The sequence below is a fragment of the Hyperolius riggenbachi genome, chromosome 2 (genome assembly GCF_040937935.1).
Source record: "Hyperolius riggenbachi isolate aHypRig1 chromosome 2, aHypRig1.pri, whole genome shotgun sequence".
In the NCBI taxonomy this organism is placed as follows: domain Eukaryota; kingdom Metazoa; phylum Chordata; class Amphibia; order Anura; family Hyperoliidae; genus Hyperolius; species Hyperolius riggenbachi.
Window position 1 is genome coordinate 450628579 of NC_090647.1, and position 21070 is coordinate 450649648.

Genomic DNA, 21070 nt, shown 5'->3' on the forward strand with positions numbered 1-21070 from the left:
AGGCAAAATTTGTTTTAAATGCCCATACGGAAGGCCATTGCTGCATAACATAGGAGTAGTAAATCAGGCCAGCTGAACACTTTGGATACCTTTTTCACAAGAACATCATTGTTCACTTTGATGTCTATGTTGATAGGAGTTTCTGGAAATGTCTCAAAAACATCTTTAAGCAGTGGAATCGTCTTGTCTTCTCCACCATCACAACAACAATCTGGAAAAGGAGTAGTTTATATGTTAGTACAATGGCACCATAAGTCATTTATTAGATTTGCAAGGTTATTTTATATAGCTTTGGTGATATCTAATCTGTGAAGTCATTGAATCTTAAAGAAGATGAAGTTCACACAGACCTCTAGCCAAAATGTTATTCTTTTTTATATAGAGAGGCAGGGTTTACAGCCAGGAAAGTCCTAGTCATAGAGCCAACTGACACATGGAAGTGAAGGGACTGGCTATAACAGTTTAACTCTTTGAGGGTGGCTTTCCATAAGGTTTATGAGTGTGTTTATGGGAATTTCTGACCATTGTTTCAGAAGGAAACAAGGTACTGATGTTGGATGAGAAGGCCTCGCTCGCAGCCTCCATTCTAATTCACCCCAAAGGTGTTCTGTTGGGTTGAGGTCAGGGCTCTGTGCAGGCCAGTTAAGTTCCTCCACACCAAATACGGTCATCCATGTCTTTATAAGCCTTGCTTTGCACACTGGTGCGAGGTCATGATGGAACACCATGGATTATCCCTAAACTGTTCCCCCAAAGTTGGGCCCATTGAATTGTCCAAAATGTCTTGAATCCCGTAGCATTGAGATTTCTTTTCTCCGGGATTAATGGGCCAAGCCTAACCCCTGAAACACAACCCCACACCATAATCCCAACTCCACCAAACTTTACACTTCGCACAAAGCAATCAGGCAAGCAGTGTTCTCCCCAGGCTCTTTTAGCCGGGTGCTCCATCCAGCTAATTTTGATGAGCACCCAGCTGTCATCAGCTTGCCTCCTTATCCTCCTCCAATGTTGTAAGTAAAGTTGCAGCAGCCCTGTATTCCCTTGTCCCGCCCCCATTGGCTACTTTTTGATGCCACCCAGCCGGAAAAAAATTCTAGGGAGAACACTGGGTAAGTATCATTTTCCTGACACATGCTAAGCCCAGGCTTGTCCACTGGATTGCCATGCATAGGCACGTGATTCCTCTCCAAGGAACACATCCCCACTGTTTTAGTCCAGTGGCCGTGTGCTTTACACCATGAAATCTGAGACTATGCATTGCACTTGCTGATGTAAGGCATAGATGTAGCTTCTTGTCCATGGAAACCCATTCCATGAAGCTCACTATGCACAATTCTTTAGCTAACCTGAAAGCTGTATAAAGATTGGAGGCCTGTAGCTATAAACTCTGAAAAAATGGCAACGTCTACAGAATAAGCGCCTCAGTGGCATTCTTTTATAAAGGCTGCAGCAAAATGTCAGCGCAGGGTGAAGAGGAGAGATGGCTTACCCTGCTTCAGCCAAACTCCTGGGTGGCGTTAATGCTATTCCCCCTTCAACTTGTTGCAACTCGGGGAAAACATCATTCGGGCAACAGCTATTGCCGATACCTGAATTACATTGTTTTTTCTCTAAATTGAGCTCCTGCTTTAGCCTAAATTAGTCACTGAGCGCGTAGACGTAATTCTCATTATGGCTTTTGGCGGTGCCCAAATGATTTTATGCAAAATATATATATATATATATATATATATATATATATATAGCACAGGTGGCATCCTATCAAGGTACCGCACTGGAGTTCACTGAGTTGTTGAGAGCGACCCATTCTTTTACAAATGAAGAAGTAGTCTGCATGACTAAATGCTTGATTTTGATTGGATTACCTGAATTCAGTGATTTTGAGGGTCGGCCCGATACTTTATTGCTATATAGTGAGCATACGTGTATATAATAACTGAGGAACACACAATTTTTAACACTCTTCATATCACAAACTAGATTTATTATCTCCATTATTATCTCCATTGAACAAAGATGGATGCGGTACAGGGAAACGTTATTCACTTATCTTCTAACACTACTTAAAAAATTGAATTACCTTTTTCAAATGTCACATCTAGCTGGGGCAAGTAGGGAGGAAGATCCTGCAAAGGCATAAATACATTTAAATGTTAACCTAACAATTCTGCAGGTGATACTTTTGCAAATTGTGAAGACTAATGCATTACCTTATTACTGCTATAATAATGCAGACATAATGCTAGATACATGTGCTTGCTGGTTGCTTGAGCAACGAGCCAAAAAAAAAAGCACAAACCTCCCCCACTAAATACTCACGAGCCTCCAGCGACGTCTTGTAGCCTTAGTGCTGCTCCTAGCGGCTTTCCGGTGTTGTGTCTGATTACGCTGCCTGTTAATTTGCGCTGCCCCGCATGCGCAGTAGGAGACTGTGCGGCCACAGTTCCTATTTAATTATGCAGCTGGTGGTAAAATAATAAATATATCCGCTTCCTTACATCCTACACTCCTCAAATTTTCAGGGTAGGGAGGGGAACCCCTGAACTAGCTCTATGCCAAATTGCAGCCCCCGAACCACACTGGTTCTCGAGAGGTTTCTCTAATCTATCTCCTGAACCAGCAGGGCTCAGGGGCTGCAATTTGGCATAGAGGTAGTTTGGGGGGTCCCCTCCCTACCCTGAAAATTTGAGGAGTGTAGGATGTAAGGAAGTGGAGATATTTATTATTTTACCATCAGCAGCATAATTAACTTCACACTGAGCATGCGTGCTACTCAGTGTGGAAGGGAGCTTCCGGGCAGCGCAATCAGACATTACACCGGCGTCCTCTTTGCATCAAAGTGGGTATGCCACCATATTGGGTCACGTGATTCTCAAGGAGCAGTGCAAGGACACCGGAAGCTGCTTGGAGACCTCTAGGAGCTACAGGAAGGCTACAAGACATTGCTGGAGGCTCAATTAGTACAGTATTTCAATGCCTGCAAACACCCCCAAAAACCCACAAAACAAAGTTCTTGTTTTCCCCTCAGGCATGCCAGTTAGTTGAGACTTCCGGTTGCCTGAGTTCTGAGTAATGGGGACTTTGCAGTAGTAGTACAAAGAAGGATTTTTTTTAAAAAAAGGTGTCTGCAATGAGGTGGCCAAAGTTTCAGCTCTTCACTGAGTCACATTCAAATACAGCAACATTTGCTGAAATGTTAATTAGCACCTGTGTGGTTGCATGTGCATTCACACACCCAAAGAAAGATTCACTTTTATGAATCTAGGTTGTCTTGGATCTATGAAAAGGGGGAATGGCTCCATTAAGCTGCCCCACCTATAATCAGCAAAAATAAAAATTCCATCATGATTGGTTAGTGCTACGCTCGTGCCCATTTGTGCTGCTTTCGTTTTGAAGATGATAGCACTGATTATTTTCAAAACAATACCATCACCAGCCCCCATCCAACAACCTTCAGGCATGACAGACGGGTAGTGCTGTACATGGAATTCATATTTTCCAACTAACTTTTGCAGTAAATAGAACTGCAGTAAATAGAACTACAAATACTATGTATCATCACATAATGTAGGAAAATGAATGAAATACAGCTTATCCCATGACATACAGGATGCCAGGGCAGTATTTTATGCCGACGTTCTTGTTAAGTCAAATTGCAACCTGCACATTCCTGATTGAGCTTATGATTGCGGCGCCATTTCAGTATTAAAACAGTGCGAATGTTCTGTGTCTGACAGACATGGTGCATTTAATCTGATTAAAATAAGGTATCAAGCATCTAAAGTCATTAGTGGATTAACATAATTAACATTCTCCAGTATGCAAAATTTAAACAAGTTTCTGCATTGGCCTTGCAGGTGTTCATTACTCACTTTCTGAACAGCAACAACAAAAGTAGTGGCTGGATAATGGACTGGTTAAGGGCTCTGCCTTTGACATAGAAGAGCACGGTTTGAACCCTGGCTAAGGTCAGTACCTATTCAGCAAGAAATCCTTGGGCAAGACTTCCTGACACTGCAGGGTGGCCCTTTGAGTGTACTCTAAAGGTCCGTACACATGCCGGACTGGAGGCAACGACGGGTCCGTCGTCACCTCCCGCTGGGTGGGCGTTCCAGCGACAGTCCGGCGTGTGTACAGTCTGTCGGCGGATCGCTCAGAAACAGCCGTATCAGTCTGCCGACAGACTGTACACACGCCGGACTGTCGCTGGAACGGAGGTGACGACGGACCCGCCGTTGCCTCCAGTCCGGCGTGTGTACGAACCTTTAGGAGCTGCAGCTCTTAAGCGCTTTGAGTCCAACAGGAGAAAAGCGCTATACGAATGTTCATATTATTAAAAGAATAAATGTTACAGCAAAAGCTTCAAAACAGCTCATGCTTCCTGATCACCCTGCTTTGCTCTTGGGCCTCATGCACACGCATGAATTAAAGAGGAACTATAGTGAAAAATGACATAATGAAAACATTGCTTATTTTTTACAATATTCATTTATAGAATATTTAATCAGAGTTTGGCCACTGTAAAATATTTTCCTCTCCCTGATTCTGAAATGTATCACTGGTAGCAACATCTTTAGTTCTGCCAGGTGATATGTATGGAATGTTTGTTACTGAGAGTTCTATGCACACAGGGAGATACTGCTTGCAGTTGGAAACAGCCATTATGTCCCACAATGCAATGAGGTTCACAGACAGCAAACTGTCAGGACCTTAGTTGTGACATCACACTGTGGGAGGGGTTTCACCACAAGATTAGCCATACAGACCCCCTGAAGATCTATTTGCGAAAAGGTGAAGATCTCTTGTGGGAAATGGGAATAACGTTAAATCCTGGGTTAAAGTTCCTCATTAATGGCCAGGAAAAAATAAATAACCAGAAATAGCTTGACGTACATGGAAGAGTTACGCTATCCCCAACTTGTGTAACCTGTGCAGAAATGTAACTTCATGGCAGCACTTTCTGGAAGGCAAAGCTAAATACAATGTGTAGAGCCTGCCTAGGTGGAGAAACCTGATAAAGGAGACACAGTTATGAAGTGCACAAACACATTTTTGAAAAGCATTGCGTCTCACAAAGATGCAGGCATTCTCTAAATGTTGTCCAGAGCCTGTGATCACAGATACTTCCCAGATAAACTAAGACCACTACAGTGGAACCTTGGTTTGCGAGCATAATCCACTCCTCCCATCACTCCACTACAGCGGCGCCTCATTGTGAATCCCTCCACTGGCTCCCTATCCAGTCCAGAATCAGATTCAAGATACTGTGTCTGGCCTACAAATCTGCCCACAAAACCTGCCCAACCTACATTTCCGATCTTACTCAGAGGTACACACCTAGCCGCTCACTCCGCTCCTGCAGTGAACTTCACTTGACCGCCCACCGCATCACCCAGTCCCATGCACGACTCCAGGACTTTTCAAGAGCTGTGGCAACACTATGGAACTCCCTACCCCCCCCCCCCCCCCTTTCCCCATTAGGGCTGTGCCCTCCTTCAACATCTTCAAAAAGGCCCTCAAAACATACCTTTTCACTCTAGCTTACGCCTCCTCATTGGTGCTCTAAACCTGCAGCTGAACTCTGTTCCCCTACCTTTAATGTCCCTATCTCTCCCTCTAGATTAAAAGCCTTCGGCAGGATTTTCCTCCTTGTGTCTCCTACCTGTTCACGTGCTTCCATTGCTGTACACTCATCCTATGGATCTGAGTGAACTCTTGAGTGAACTTGACTTGCCTAATCTCCATACTCTCATCCAGTGACTGACTAAGCATTACCTTGTACTCATACTGTGCTGCGTGATCTGGTTTGCATGTATTCCTGTATTGTCTTATTGCTGTATGTCACCCTAAATATTGTCTGTAACCTTAACTACGGTCCAGTGCCCTGTAATATGTTGGCGCTTTATAAATACAATAAATAAATAAAACAAATAAATGATTAATTCCAGAAACATACTAGTTAGGGCCCATTTCCACTGCTGCGGAAATCAGACAGAATCCGCAGAGTTTCCCCGCAAGCAAATCGTGCGGGGAAACTCTGCCATAGGGGATAATACTGCCACCGTCCGAATCGCTTGCCTTAGCATTGCAACATTTTTCTGTGCGGGAGGCAGTGAATCCCATAGCCATGCATGGCATGGCTTCTGGGATTCGTCTGCATACTCGCAGATCAGGAAGTGGTTCGCCATGCATCTTGCACGCAGCTAGTGGGAACAGGCCCTAATCCAAAGCACTCTTTTATCAAAGTGAATTTCCGCATAAGGATTGATGGAAACTCCGTTGATTTGTTCCACAATCCCAAAACATTTATAGAGAAATATTTTATACAAAGTACTGTACATTATAAAGTAAAAAAAAACCACCTTTCACTATAAATAGCAGAAACATTGCTGTCTGTTGGCTCACCCCAACCTTTTTGTTTGAGTGGCTTACCAAGTAACTTATCCAATGACAGTTGCTTTTGCCTACTTTTGTGGACTTGACGGAAATGTGACATTGTACAGTCCTTTTACTTCAGTACAATTCTGTAGCGTCAAAGGGAAGAAGAACCATCGGCATAGTTCTGATGACGTGACGTCTGTGTACGTTCTGTGCTTGGATATCAAGACGTTGCTTGCTTATCTAGTCAAAATTTCATAAAATGTTTTTTATTTTTTGAAAAGTGCTCTTAATCTTCTTAGCGGGAACCCCGAGTCATGGCTCAGCGCTGGATCCCAGGGAGGTGAGTAAGTGCTGGGGCTGCTGCAGACTTTCTGGCAGTTTGATGGTATCATGGTTTTAGGGTCTGAAAGGGTGCAAAAAAATACACCGCTTTTAGACCCTAAAATCTGGAAATAATCATACTGTCAGGTAGGTTAAACCAATTTATGTGAAATCCATGTTACTTGCAATAAGGTCAGGTGATATTTCCCACCATAACTGCATCTGTAGTGCTAATAGATATAACAGTCTTCAGTATAACGCTCAGCCACCATTTTGCAAACTCTGAACGGTAGAAAACAGAATCAAACCACTACAGAACAGGGAAAATAAAATATATGTCAGAACACACTAAATTCATATGTATTTACAGTAAAACCTTGGATTGAGAGTAACTTGGTATAAGAGCCCTTTGCAATACAAGCAAAAATTATTGTGAAATGTTGACATACAAGCAATATTGATATACAAGCAATGTCTTGATGTACAAGCAAAAAAGTGTAAATGCATCACGTCATCACAACCGAGGCGATAGTTCTTCTCCCTTTGCTGCTGCAGGATTGTACTTAATTGTGAGTGTAGAGACTGTACAAAGTCACATTTCCATGAAAACCTCAAAAGTAAAGCTACATAAGCTTTACAAAGCTACAAAGCACAACTGTCCCCTATTGCATGCAGCCGAGAGACCAGGGAGCGACAGCTCCCTGGTGGCGACAGCTATCCACACATCTCGCCAGAAAGGCAGAGACGCGGTGGAAGCTGTCTGTGAAGGGAGCATCCCCCTGCCGGATGCTCCATTCACTTGCCTTTGTCTCCTGTCGCTAGTCCGCATACACAGGCAGTGCGCGTGGCGGACTAGCGACAGTTGCGGAGACAGAAGTTGCCGGAGATTTAACTTTTCAATCGCACAGCAACTTCACTATCCGGTAACAGTTCGGGGTGCACGCCTCGTACACACGGGGCAACTGTCGCTCAGACATGTGCGTGCCACGTGTTTGTGGCGACAGTTGTGCCCCGTGTGTATGGGCCTTAACTGTCACTGGATAAGTTCCTAGATAAGCCACACAAAAAAAAAAAAAAAAAAAAAAAAAAAGGTTGGGGTGAGCCAACAGATGGCAATGATTCTGTTAGTTATGGTGAAAGTCTTGTTTACATTTTTATCTTATACTATTTTACTATAACTGTTTTTGGATTGTGTAACAAATCACTTGGGTTTCCATTAATCCTTATGGGGAAATTCGCTTTGATATGAGTGCTTTGGATTACAAGCATGTGTCTGGAACAAATTATGCACGCAAAACAAGGTTCCACTGTATATATAAAAACATTACGAGTAACGGGACATTCACTATTTTACCATTATAGATAGAATCCAAATTCGGATTAAAAAACATGCATAGAACCAAATGGAATCCTCTTAATACGAATTATGTATTTAATCAATCCTAGAATCTGTTTTGCATGTTGAATGCTTGCCAGCTGTTCAGAGTTTTTATGAGCTGTGCAGACAAGACTAGACAGCTACAAAGGCTATTAAGTGAGACTTGCTTGAAGGTAAGAAGTATGTTGAAGTAAGCTTTGAGAGCTGTATAAGCTGCCTCATTTAAATAAAGTGCACACTGCAAAATAAACATTAATCATTGACTGCACTTCAGCCTGTGCATTTCTATATGGAAGGATGTCTGCTATAGGCTTCCATGTTATTGTGATCATTAGTACTCAGAAAAATTTGTGAGCAACATTAGTAAATGAGGGTAGCTCCTCACTGAATCACTTTTAGATGGACCGTCTCAGATGTGGAATCAAATCCATCTGTACCTCCTCCCTCTTTAATTGTCCCTCATGTAGGTCTAGTGTATAAATAAACATATTTATCTATTAAAATGAGTGATTATGTTGTGCTAAACTCTATTTATGGCTTCTACATTTTTTCTTAAATAATAATTAAATGGTAATGATGAAGAAAAGTGCAGTGTGTCTGGAAAAATAAAAATATCCCCTCTTCAACAATTTTTCATGCAATAAATGAGATGATGTGGTCGGGGTTTAGAGGTGGTATATTGGGTCATGAATGGACGTGGTGTGGCAGGGGCATGAAAGGCAGTGGTGTGAATTTGACAGGAGGTGGTACAGCAGGGGCATGACTAGAGGTTGTGTGGGAGATATATAGAGGTTGTGCAGGTGTTACTGAAGGAGGTGTAGGGGGACATGACTCTGGAGCTGGTGCGATGGGGGCTTGACTAGAGATGCTGGGAATGTGGTACAATTGAAGTTAATGTCATGGGAGGAGGTGTCTAAAGGTGACATGGTGGAGGTGTAACCAAAGGTGGTGGAGAAGGTGTGTGTGATTGATGGTGTGATGGCAGAGGTATGACTGAAAGTGGTGGAGCAGGGGTGTGACTGATGGAGGTGTAGCAGAGGTATGACTGGAGGTGGTGGGGTGGTGGTATGAATGAAGGTGGAGGAGCAGCGGTGTGACTGACAAAGCTGTAGCAGGGGTATGACTGAAGGTGGTGAAGCAGGGGAGTGACTGACGGTGGTGTAGCAGAGGTATGACTGAAGGTGGTGTGGTGGCGGTGTGACTGACAGTGGTGTAGCAGAGGTATGACTGGAGGTGGTGTGGTGGCAGTGTGACTGAGGGTGATGTAGCAGAGGTATGACTGGAGGTGGTGTGGTGGCGGTTTGACTGAGGGTGGTGTAGCAGGGGTGTGACTGATGGTGGTTTGGCAGAGGTATGACTGAAGGTGCTGGAGCAGGGGTGTGACTGATGGTGGTATGGCAGAAGTATGACTAAAGGTGGTGGAGCAGGGGTGTGACTGACGGAGTTGTAGCAGAGGTATGACTGGAGGTGGTGGTATGACTGAAGGTGGAGGAGCAGTGGTGTGACTGATGGTGGTGCAGCAGAGGTATGATTGGAGGTGGTGTGGTGGCGGTGTGACTGACGGTGGTGTAGCAGAGGTATGACTGGAGGTGGTGTGGTGGCGGTGTGACTCACGGTGGTATAGCAGAGGTATAACTGGAGGTGGTGTGGTGGCGGTGTGACTCACGGGTGTGTAGCAGAGGTATGACTGGAGGTGGTGTGGTGGCGGTGTGAGTGAATAATAATAATAAAATAATAACATTTATATCGCGCTTTTCTCCTGGCAGACTCAAAGCGCCAGAGCTGCAGCCACTAGGGCACGCTCTATAGGCAGTAGCAGTGTTAGGAACACTTGCCTAAGGTCTCCTACTGAATAGGTGCTGGCTTACTGAACAGACAGAGCCGAGATTTGAACTCTGGTCTCCTGTGTCAGAGGCAGAGCCCTCAACCATTACACCATCCAGCCACTGCCATCAGTGAAGGTTGTGGAACAGGGGTGTGACTGATGGTGGTATGACAGACGTATGACTGAATGTGATGGAGCAGGGGTGTGACTGACAGAGGAGTAGCAGAGGGATGACTGAAGGTGGTGTGGTGGCGGTATGACTGACGGTGGTGTAGCAGAGAAATGACTGGAGGTGGTGTGGTGGCGGTATGACTGACAGTGGTGTAGCAGAGGTATGACTGAAGGTGGTGTGGTGGCGGTATAACTGACCGTGGTGCAGCAGAGGTATGACTGGAGGTGTTGTGGTGGCAGTGTGACTGACGGTGGTATAGCAGAGGTATGACTGTCTGGAGGTGGTGTGGTGGTAGTGTGACTGGAAGGGCAGGTGTGTCTTTTGTTGAAATATACTGTATTTGTGTTAAATGGTCTTTCTTTCTAATAAAAAAATGTTGGTTGGTGTTACCAAAAGACTCCAGCTGGAAAACTAAAGCTTGGTTTAGATGGAGGCTTGCTTGCGGTAAGCGCATAATTTCCAGCGGCACTTAAAAGGGATCATCCACTGCTTCTTGAATGGAAGCGATTGTTTAAACAACAGTACTGGCGTTGCCTATTGTTTGCGTAAATTACGCCGTAGATCTCGTCGTCTTGTAGCGTCCAGGAGTGGCTTCATTTGCCGATTCTGCGTTCCCCTTCAGGGGTCAAAGCGCGTTGAGATGACAAAATGGCAGGAACCACCACTGAAGGTTGCTAAACGCTTTTGTGCTCGGCAGCAGATGCATCAACTAAATAAGCAGCTGCTGCTGCCCTGAGACGCCAGTGTGAACTGGGCCTAATGAAGTCCAACACAACCAGGCTGCTGCTGACCCCAGACGAATACACATTGCTGACAGCGAGTGTTTTAGAGGAGCCAGACTCCCAAATTCCTATGCAGATTTTTTTGCACAGCAGCAAATAGATCTTTGCCTCAGAGCAAATATTGGGCCCTACGTGGCTCCGAAACAATGCCCATATTTTTACATGGAACTAATAAAGATTGATTTTGGATGTGCTAGCTTTCTTCCTTGTTGAAAATCTGATTTCACTCTCGATCGTGCCTCAAATCTGCCAAAAGCATCAGCCTAATCTTCCAGGGGCCGTAAAAGCATATATAAGTACATTTTCAAAGTGGATTATAAGCAAACGAAGAAAAATGTGTTGTAACAATGGACTTAATGTATGGGGGGATACTATTCACCAATGATTTCTATAATTCTTTGCTCTGAAGAACACAGTTAATGATACTCACACAGTAGTTCAGCTCAGATATATTTGCACTGACACCCGTAGACCTCTTCAAATTCCCGTCATGTGACACCACGACCTGTTCATCTTTCGTGAGATGACAATCAAGTTCTAGCATGTCTGTCCCCAAGTTTACTGCACTGAAAAGTCAAAAATACAAAGAACTATTAGATATGTTAATAACCCTAAGCACTGATATCATATGATGCATGGGTGGTATACAACAAAATGGAGGAAAAGCAAAGGGTGATGAAGAGGTTCATGCTGCTAATGTTGTCAAGTTAAGATTCCAGTTAATATGGGTCAGTGAGAAGAAAACTAACCTGTTTGGTTACTGAGTTGCAGAAATCAAAAAAGAAAAACATCTACTGCATATAGGCTCAAAAATGATAACTCACTGAAGCTAAATATGAACGATGTAAAGATATCGTACCCAATTGTCAGTAGAGTTATGACTAGATGTGCCTTGTCCTACCACGCACCACCTGGCTCTCGCAGACTGGGACCTGACCCATTCCTTCTCTGGAGAAGCGTCACAACGCTGCGAAACGCGTGAGCAAGGCGGGACACGGCGGAACAGGCACATCTAGCCATTACTCTACTGACAATTGGATAAGGCATCTTCCGTTACATTGTTTACATTTAGCTATCTGGTTTACTTTTGATTCCCTTGTCAGAGAATCTGAGGCCGGCTTATGTTTAGTAGCATTGGAGGTGTCCTGTCTAGAACTGGCTCTTTCATATAGAGGTAAGTATTAAACATTAAACCTGAAGTAAATTTCTCACTTCTGGTTTTCTTTAAGGCCAGCTAACAGTGCATGTTTAGCAGATAATCTCTCACCTGCACAGGTGGGGTAATTAGTGTGTATCCAGCAAAGTGGACTAATGGCTCGTACACACGCTTGATTTCCTGGAACAACGGGTCCGTCAGACCCTCCCGCTGGGCGGGCGTTCCAGCGACAGTACAGCGTGTGTACAGTCAGGCAGACTGATAAGGCTGTTTGCGCGGATCGTTCAGAAACAGCCTCATCAGTCTGCAGACAGACTGTACACACGCCGTACTGTCGCTGGAACGCCCGCCCAGCGGGAGGGTCTGACGGACCCGTCGTTCCAGAAAATCAAGCGTGTGTACGAGCCTTTCCTACCTGGCAAGTTATTTGCAAAATGAGCACTTGAGCATTGAAAAACACTGGCTGATTTAGGACATACCTAAGAGGATTAACATTCATTAAAAGCTACATTTAAACCATATCTTCTTGGAGCTGGTGTTCAGTCACCAGATATTCTGTGTTTGTTAACCACTCGTGTACCAGCGGTCTCAGGTACCTTAAGGACCAGAGATTGCTGGTACCAAAAACAGAGCTTACCGACAATTCCATGCATGGACTCGCCACCCAGCCACAGAACACTACCACAAAAGTTTTGGGATAGTGCTCTGTGGACCGATGAAACAAAATTAGAACTATTTGGGCCCATGGATCAATGCTATGTTTGGAGGAGGAAGAACAAGGCCTATGAAGAAAAGAACACCTTGCCTACTGTGAAGCATGGCGGGGGGTCAATCATGCTTTGGGGCTGTTTTGCTTCTGCAGGTACAGGGAAGCTTCAGCATGTGCAAGGTACCATGAATTCTCTTCAGTACCAGGAGATATTGGAAGAAAATGTGATGCAGTCCGTCACAAACCTGAGGCTTGGGAGACGTTGGACCTTTCAACAGGACAATGATCCCGAACATACCTCCAAGTCCACTAGAGCATGGTTGCAGATTAAAGGCTAGAACATTTTGGAGTGGCCATCGCAGTCACCAGACTTAAATCCAATTGAGAACCTCTGGTGGGACTTAAAGAAAGCAGTTGCAGCGCGCAAGCCTAAGAATGTGACTGAACTGGAGGCTTTTGCCCATGAAGAATGGGCTAAGATACCCGAAGATCGCTGCAAGACACTTGTGTCAAGCTATGCTTCACGTTTAAAAGCTATTATAACTGGAAAAGGATGTTGTACTAAGTACTAAGAATGAATGTCACTTGAATAAAACTGATAATGATGTGAGCACAGAAAAGACATTTGTGGTCATTTCATTATAAATGTTATATTTGCCTGACTTACAAGTGCCTCTTTGATTAAATTGTAAACAAGATGACTGAAATTATCAAAATTAATGTGAAACTGGCCAAAACACTCAATTTCATTGAATAATTTTGAACACAACTGTACTTTAAAGGTCATTCCAGACACATGATTGTAACTGTGACAATGTGCACTGGGGACTCTTGCCAAACAGACAGGCCCCAACATAATATCAATCCCACTGTGTAATTTCAGATGGAAATTTATAGAATTACATGGTTCTGGCATGGGCACTTCTTATGCATGAAATCTAACAGAAAAGTATATCAAAATGAATGTTTGATAACAAACTTTCATGCATAGAATCGAGATAATTGTTAAATGGCACTGGTACAAAAATTTTAATCTACAAATGTCATTTGACAGTTATTTTCAAGAGGAACGTAAGCAAAAAGGGGAAAAAAATAAATCAATACACTGTTAAGTGAGAAGTTGAAAAATAGAAGAAAGATCAAGAAATTATTAATATTCGCCATGTAATTTCTTCATGTTGTTTGATCCATAATCATCCTGCATGTAATCATCTTTACTACTGGCAGACATGATAAAAACAGCAGTTGTTCGCTCACTGATGCCTGATAGGACACTGGTGCTCAGGGAGAATTGCTGCAATGACCGAGCCTGGTCCTGCTGGCGGGACCATCGGGTTCAAACTCTTTGAAGCATTCTCCTCTGCCCTGGTCCGCGGCAGCATGGGCTTAAAACCACTGGATCAGCTCTGCTTAGCTGCAGCAGTGGGGCATAGTGGGACAGCCAGGCCACCAGGCAACGGGAAGGTTGGCTGGCAAGTGGGAGGGAGGGGGATGGATGTGGGGACAGCCGGTGGCCATGATCGGGGGACAGAGGGGGTCACAAGGGGGGTCAAAGGAGGACACAAGAGAGCAGGAGGTCAGGGGGGATCAAAGGAGGACAGAGGAGGTCACAAGAGAGACAAAGGAGGACACAAGGGGGACAGGAGGTCACCAGGGGGACAAATGAGGACACAAGGAGGACAGGAGGGCACAAGGGGGGCAGAAGGTTACAAGGCGGACAAAGAAGGACACAAAGTCACAAGGGAGACCAAGGAGGATAGAGGAGGTCACAAGGGGGACAAAGGAGGATACAAGAGGACAGGAGGTTACAAGGAGGACACAAGTGGGGTCAAGAGGTCACAAGGGGCAAAGGAGGACAGAGGCAGTCACAAGAGGGGCAAAGGAGGACACAGGGACAAAGGAGGAAACATGAGGGACAAAGGAGGTCACAAGGGGGACAAAGGAAAACTCAAGAGGGACAGGAGGACATAAGGGGTGGTAAAGGAGGACACAAGGGGGGCAGAGAAGGTCACAAAAGGAAAAAAGGAGGACACAGGGGCACACTAGAGGTACAGGGGGTACAATATGTACAAGGAAGGCACAAGGGGGACAAAAGAGGTACAAGGGGGACATAATAATTGAGGGGAGAAGATCCACAAGCAGGGGCGTAACTAGCAATCGCTGGGCCCCCCTGCAGAAATTCTGAGCGGGCCCCCCTCCGCCCGGGCCCGCTCATGGCTGTTTTTGGGGGCTGGAGAGGTCAAAGCATGAGGGGAGAGCTTGGTAGCATGTTGGTGGGGAGGCGGAATGGTTCCCACCCTCCCTCACCTCAGGCTCTCCCCTCTGCGCTCCCCTCCAGCATTGAATAGTGCATATGCAGGCGGCGGGCAGCAGCAGATACATACCTTCCTTACGTTCCATGGATGTTCCTCTCTCTAGCTTCTGACGCAACTTCCTGTATAAACAGGAAGTAGCATCAGACACTAGAGGGAGAAACATACGCTCTGGAACGCACAGAAGGTATGTATCTGCCGCTGCCCGCCGCCTGCATATGCTTACCTTCCTTGTGTTCCACAGATGTTCCTCTCTCTAGCTTCTGACACGACTTCCTGTATAAACAGGAAGTAGCGTCAGACACTAGAGGGAGGAACATCCGCTCTGGAACGCAAGGAAGGTATGTATCTGCCCCTGCCCGCCCCCTGCATATGCACTATTCAATGCTGGAGGGGAGCGCAGAGGGGAGTGCCCGAGGTGAGGGGGGGACGACCGTCCCCCCTCCCCACCGATGTGCTACCAAGACCCCTCCTGCCCCCCAAAACGCCCCCCCTGCAAGAGCAGGGGCTACATCCCCAATTGTTACGCCCATGTCCACAAGATGCCCCTGCACCATGGACACACCAAGTTTAGTATATTTTTTCCCTGATTTTTGTCCTTGAAACCTAGTTGCGTCTTATGGTCAGAAGTGTCTTATGGTCCGAAAAATATGGTAGATTTACATGTGGCTGCTAAAAGGTTAAACATTTGATTTGATAAAAAGATCAAATTATGTATTTCAAAGACATTTTTTGTGTTAATGGAGAGAATCTGTATTGTTAAAATCGCACAAAAGTAAACATACCAGTGCGTTAGGGGACATCTCCTATTACCCTCTGTCACAATTTCGCCTCTCCTCGCCGCATTAAAAGTGGTTAAAAACAGTTTTAAAAAGTTTGTTTATAAACAAACAAAATGGCCACCCAAACAGGAAGTAGGTTGATGTACAGTATGTCCACACATAGAAAATACATCCATACACAAGCAGGCTGTATACACCTTTCCTTTTGAATCTCAAGAGATCATTTGTGTGTTTCTTTCCCCCTGCATCTCTCATGCACTGAAGTTTCAGGCTGCTCTTTTCTTCCTGCAAACAGCTTTGCCCTTGTCTGAATTTCCTCAGTATGTGAAAGCCCAGCCAGCTCAGAGGACGATTTATCCAGCTTGTAAAAAGATAGAGAAGCTGCTCTAATCTAAATAATACACAGGCAGTGTGCATAGAGGGGCCTGAAAGGGGGAGTTCATAGCAGAACCACAACACTGAAGAACTTGGCAGCCTTCCAGACACAGGCCGACAAGTCTGACAGGGGAAAGATACATTGATTTATTACAGAGACTGTGATAGCAGAAAGTGCTGCAGTAAGCCAGAACACATTAGAATAGCTTTTGGAACGTGTAGGATGATAAAAAAACAGAATGCAATTTTCGTTACGGAGTCTCTTTAAATTTTTCCCTGTCTAAAGCAAAGTAGCGGTTAGGGCACAAATGTGATGAATCATGGTTTTGCGCAATGGCAGCTTCATACAGCGGACTAATTCACTAACAGAAATGAATCTTGCTTAAAAACCTCACTTGTCACCATGTTCAGTTAAAGCGGACCTGAACTCTGTTCTAAAACCCTTAAATAAAAACATTTCTGTGTTACAGTTTACAGAACTCCTGCAATAAATTTGCAGTGTCTACTTCCTGCTTTCATGGAAACAGAGAAAGGCTTAACATCCTGAGTTTACATATTAGCTGTGCTTGTGGGGCTGCCAAATTTCTCTGCTGAGATGGCTGAGATCAAATGACACTTGTGATTACTCACAGATGAGGGGGAGTTAGAAAGGATCTTCTCTCTAAATACACACAGGGTGTATTTCTCTCTGTTTTCCTTCTGTCCTGTGCAAAAGTTCTGGTCTACCTTAAAGGACTACTGTAGGGAGGTCGGGGGAAAAAGAGTTTAACTTACCCAGGGCTTCTAATGGTCCCCGCAGACATCCTGTGCCCGCGCAGCCACTCACCGATGCCCGGTTCTCGCCTCCGGATCACTTCTGGAATTTCTGACTTTAAAGTAGGATAACCACTGCGCCTGTGTGGCCGTGTCCTTGCTCCAGCTGAAGTCACCAGGAGCGTACTGCGCAGATCGCACTGGGCCTTCGCAATACACTCCTGGTGATGTCAGCGGGAGCGAGGGCGGGGCCGCGCAAGCACAGTGGTTTTCCAACTTTAAATTCAGAAATTCCAGGAGTGAACCGGCGGCAGGTACCGGAGCATCAGTGAGTGGCTGCACAGGCACAGGATGTCTGCGGGGACCATTAGAAGCCCCGGGTAAGCTCAACTCTTTTTCTCCCTACCCCCTACAGTAGTCCTTTAAGTCACAATACACCACATGACTGAAGTCATATTACTTAGCACAGCATCTACCACTGACCAGACTTGTGAGACAATGTTGGTTTGACTAATTCTCACTATTTCACATGACCAGTTTCCTTACGAAAGGACCTTTTCTTGGCCTTCAAAATCAGCAAATGTGATCTTCTGCAATTTTTTTGTTTTGTTTTTTTCTTCAAAGAATGGTGTAAAATAATGAGAACTAATCGTGAGGGGAGATGAGCAAAATAGAGCTGTGGCACCAGCCATGTGTTCCATCATCTAAAAGCAATTGGCATTTACATTTCTGTTCATATTTTATAAAACGAAAATACATTATTAACTACAAAAGGCAATATTGGGTAAGATTCTCCATCCACATCATTGCTGTGTCTATGTATATTAAGCCTGGTACACTTTAACCACTTCAGGACCACAGTCTTTTCGCCCCTTAAGGACCAGAGCCTTTTTCTCCATTCAGACCACTGCAGCTTTCACGGTTTATTGCTCGGTCATACAACCTACCACCTAAATGAATTTTACCTCCTTTTCTTGTCACTAATACAGCTTTCTTTTGATGCTATTTGATTGCTGCTGCGAGTTTTACTTTTTATTATATTCATCAAAAAAGACATGAATTTTGTCAAAAAAATGACTTTTTTAACTTTCTGTGCTGACATTTTTCAAATAAAGTAAAATTTCCTATACATTTGAGCGCGAAAGTTATTCTGCTACATGTCTTTGATAAAAAAAAAAACATTCAGTGTATATTTATTGGATTGGGTAAAAGTTATAGCGTTTACAAACTATGGTGCCAAAAGTGAATTTTCCCATTTTCAAGCATCTCTGACTTTTCTGCGCACCTGTCATGTTTCATGAGGGGCTAAAATTCCAGGATAGTACAAATACCCCCCAAATGACCCCATTTTGGAAAGAAGACATCCCAAAGTATTCAGTGAGAGGCATGGTGAGTTCATAGAAGATTTTATTTTTTGTCACAAGTTAGCGGAAAATGACAGTTTGTGACAAAAAAAAAAAAAAAAAAAAGTTTCCATTTCTTCTAACTTGCGACAAAAAAAAATGAAATCTGCCACGGACTCACTATGCTCCTCTCTGAATACCTTGAAGTGTCTACTTTCCAGAATGGGGTCATTTGTGGGGTGTGTTTACTGTCCTGGCATTTGGGGGGTGCCTAATTGTAAGCACCCCTGTAAAGCCTAAAGATGCTCATTGGACTTTGGGCCCCTTAGCGCAGTTAGGCCGCAAAAAAGTGCCACACATGTGGTATTGCCGTACTCAGGAAAAGTAGTATAATGTGTTTTGGGGTGTATTTTTACACATACACATGCTGGGTGGGAGAAATATCTCCGTAAATGACAATTTTTTTATTTTTTTTACACACAATTGTCTATTTATAGAGATATTTCTCCCACTCAGCATGGGTATGTGGAAAAATACACCCCAAAACACATTATACTACTTCTCCTGAGTACGGCGATACCACATGTGTGGCACTTTTTTGCACCCTAACTGCGCTAAGGGGCCCAAAGTCCAATGAGTACCTTTAGGATTTCACAGGTCATTTTGAGAAATTTCGTTTCAAGACTACTCCTCACGGTTTAGGGCCCCTAAAATGCCAGGACAGTATAGGAACCCCACAAATTACCCCATTTTAGAAAGAAGACACCCCAAGGTATTCCGTTAGATGTATGGTGAGTTCATAGAAGATTTTTTTTTTTTGTCACAAGTTAGCGGAAATTGATTTTAATTGTTTTTTTTCACAAAGTGTCATTTTCCGCTAACTTGTGACAAAAAATAAAATCTTCTATGAACTCGCCATTCTCCTAACGGAATACCTTGGGGTGTCTTCTTTCTAAAATGGAGTCATTTGTGGGGTTCCTATACTGCCCTGGTATTTTAGGGGCCCTAAACCGTGAGGAGTAGTCTTGAAACCAAATGTGGCAAAATGACCTGTGAAATCCTAAAGGTACTCATTGGACTTTGGGCCCCTTAGCGCACTTAGGGTGCAAAAAAGTGCCACACATGTGGTACCGCCGTACTCAGGAGAAGTAGTATAATGTGTTTTGGGGTGTATTTTTACACATACCCATGCTGGGTGGGAGAAATATCTCTGTAAATGACAATTATTTGATTTTTTTTACACACAATTGTCCATTTACAGAGAGATTTCTCCCACCCAGCATGGGTATGTATAAAAATACACCCCAAAACACATTATACTACTTCTTCTGAGTACGGCGATACCACATGTGTGACACTTTTTTGCAACCTAGGTGCGCTAAGGGGCCTAACGTCCTATTCACAGGTCATTTTGAGGCATTTGGATTCTAGACTACTCCTCACGGTTTAGGGCCCCTAAAATGCCAGGGCAGTATAGGAACCCCACAAGTGACCCCATTTTAGAAAGAAGACACCCCAAGGTATTCTGTTAGGAGTATGGTGAGTTCATAGAAGATTTTTTTTTTGTCACAAGTTAGCGGAAAATGACACTTTGTGAAAAAAAAAACAATACATATCAATTTCCGCTAACTTGTGACAAAAAATAAAATCTTCTATGAACTCATCATACACCTAAAAGAATACCTTGGGGTGTCTTCTTTCTAAAATGGGGTCACTTGTGGGGTTCCTATACTGCCCTGGCATTTTAGGGGCCCTAAACCGTGAGGAGTAGTCTTGAACCCAAATGTCTCAAAATGACCTGTGAAATCCTAAAGGTACTCATTGGACTTTGGGCCCCTTAGCACAGTTAGGCTGCAAAAAAGTGTCACACATGTGGTATCGCCGTACTCAGAAGAAGTAGTATAATGTGTTTTGTGGTGTATTTTTACATATAACCATGCTGGGTGGGAGAAATATCTCTGTAAATGACACATTTTTTTATTTGTTTTACACACAATTGTCCATTTACAGAGAGATTTCTCCCACCCAGCATGGGTATGTGTAAAAATACACCACAAAACACATTATACTACTTCTCCTGAGTATGGCGATACCACATGTGTGATACTTTTTTGCAGCCTAGGTGCGCTAAGGGGCCCAACGTCCTATTCACAGGTCATTTTGAGGCATTTGTTTTCTAGACTACTCCTCACGGTTTAGGGCCCCTAAAATGCCAGGGCAGTATAGGAACCCCACAAGTGACCCCATTTTAGAAAGAAGACACCCCAAGGTATTCCGTTAGGGGTATGGTGAGTTCATAGAAGATTTTATTTTTTCTCACAAGTTAGTGAAAAATGACACTTTGTGAAAAAAACAATAACAATCCAATTTCCGCTAACTTTTGACAAAAAATAAAATATTCTATGAACTCATCATACACCTAACAGAATACCTTGGGGTGTCTTCTTTCTAAAATGGGGTCACTTGTGGGGTTCCTATACTGCCCTGGCATTTTACGGGCCCAAAACTGTGAGTAGTCTGGAAACCAAATTTCTCAAAATGACTGTTCAGGGGTATAAGCATCTGCAAATTTTGATGACAGGTGGTCTATGAGGGGGCAAATTTTGTGGAATCGGTCATAAGCAGGGTGGCCTCTTAGATGACAGGATGTATTGGGCCTGATCTGATGGATAGGAGTGCTAGGGGGGTGACAGGAGGTGATTGATGGGTGTCTCAGGGGGCGGTTAGAGGGGAAAATAGATGCAATCAATGCACTGGGGAGGTGATCGGAAGGGGGTC

General features: G+C 44.1%; 1 protein-coding gene across 1 annotated transcript in view; it reads right to left on the reverse strand.

Annotated features, from left to right (window-relative positions):
- GDPD1 (glycerophosphodiester phosphodiesterase domain containing 1) overlaps window positions 1-21070 on the reverse strand; it is a 112494-nt gene that overhangs the window by 23383 nt on the left and 68041 nt on the right. Inside the window, exons 3-5 of the mRNA XM_068265788.1 lie at window positions 11293-11428; window positions 2084-2129; window positions 90-211 (exon numbers count right to left, since the gene is read on the reverse strand). Coding sequence (XP_068121889.1) covers window positions 90-211; window positions 2084-2129; window positions 11293-11428 — 304 coding nt within the window. The remainder of the gene's footprint in view (window positions 1-89; window positions 212-2083; window positions 2130-11292; window positions 11429-21070) is intronic.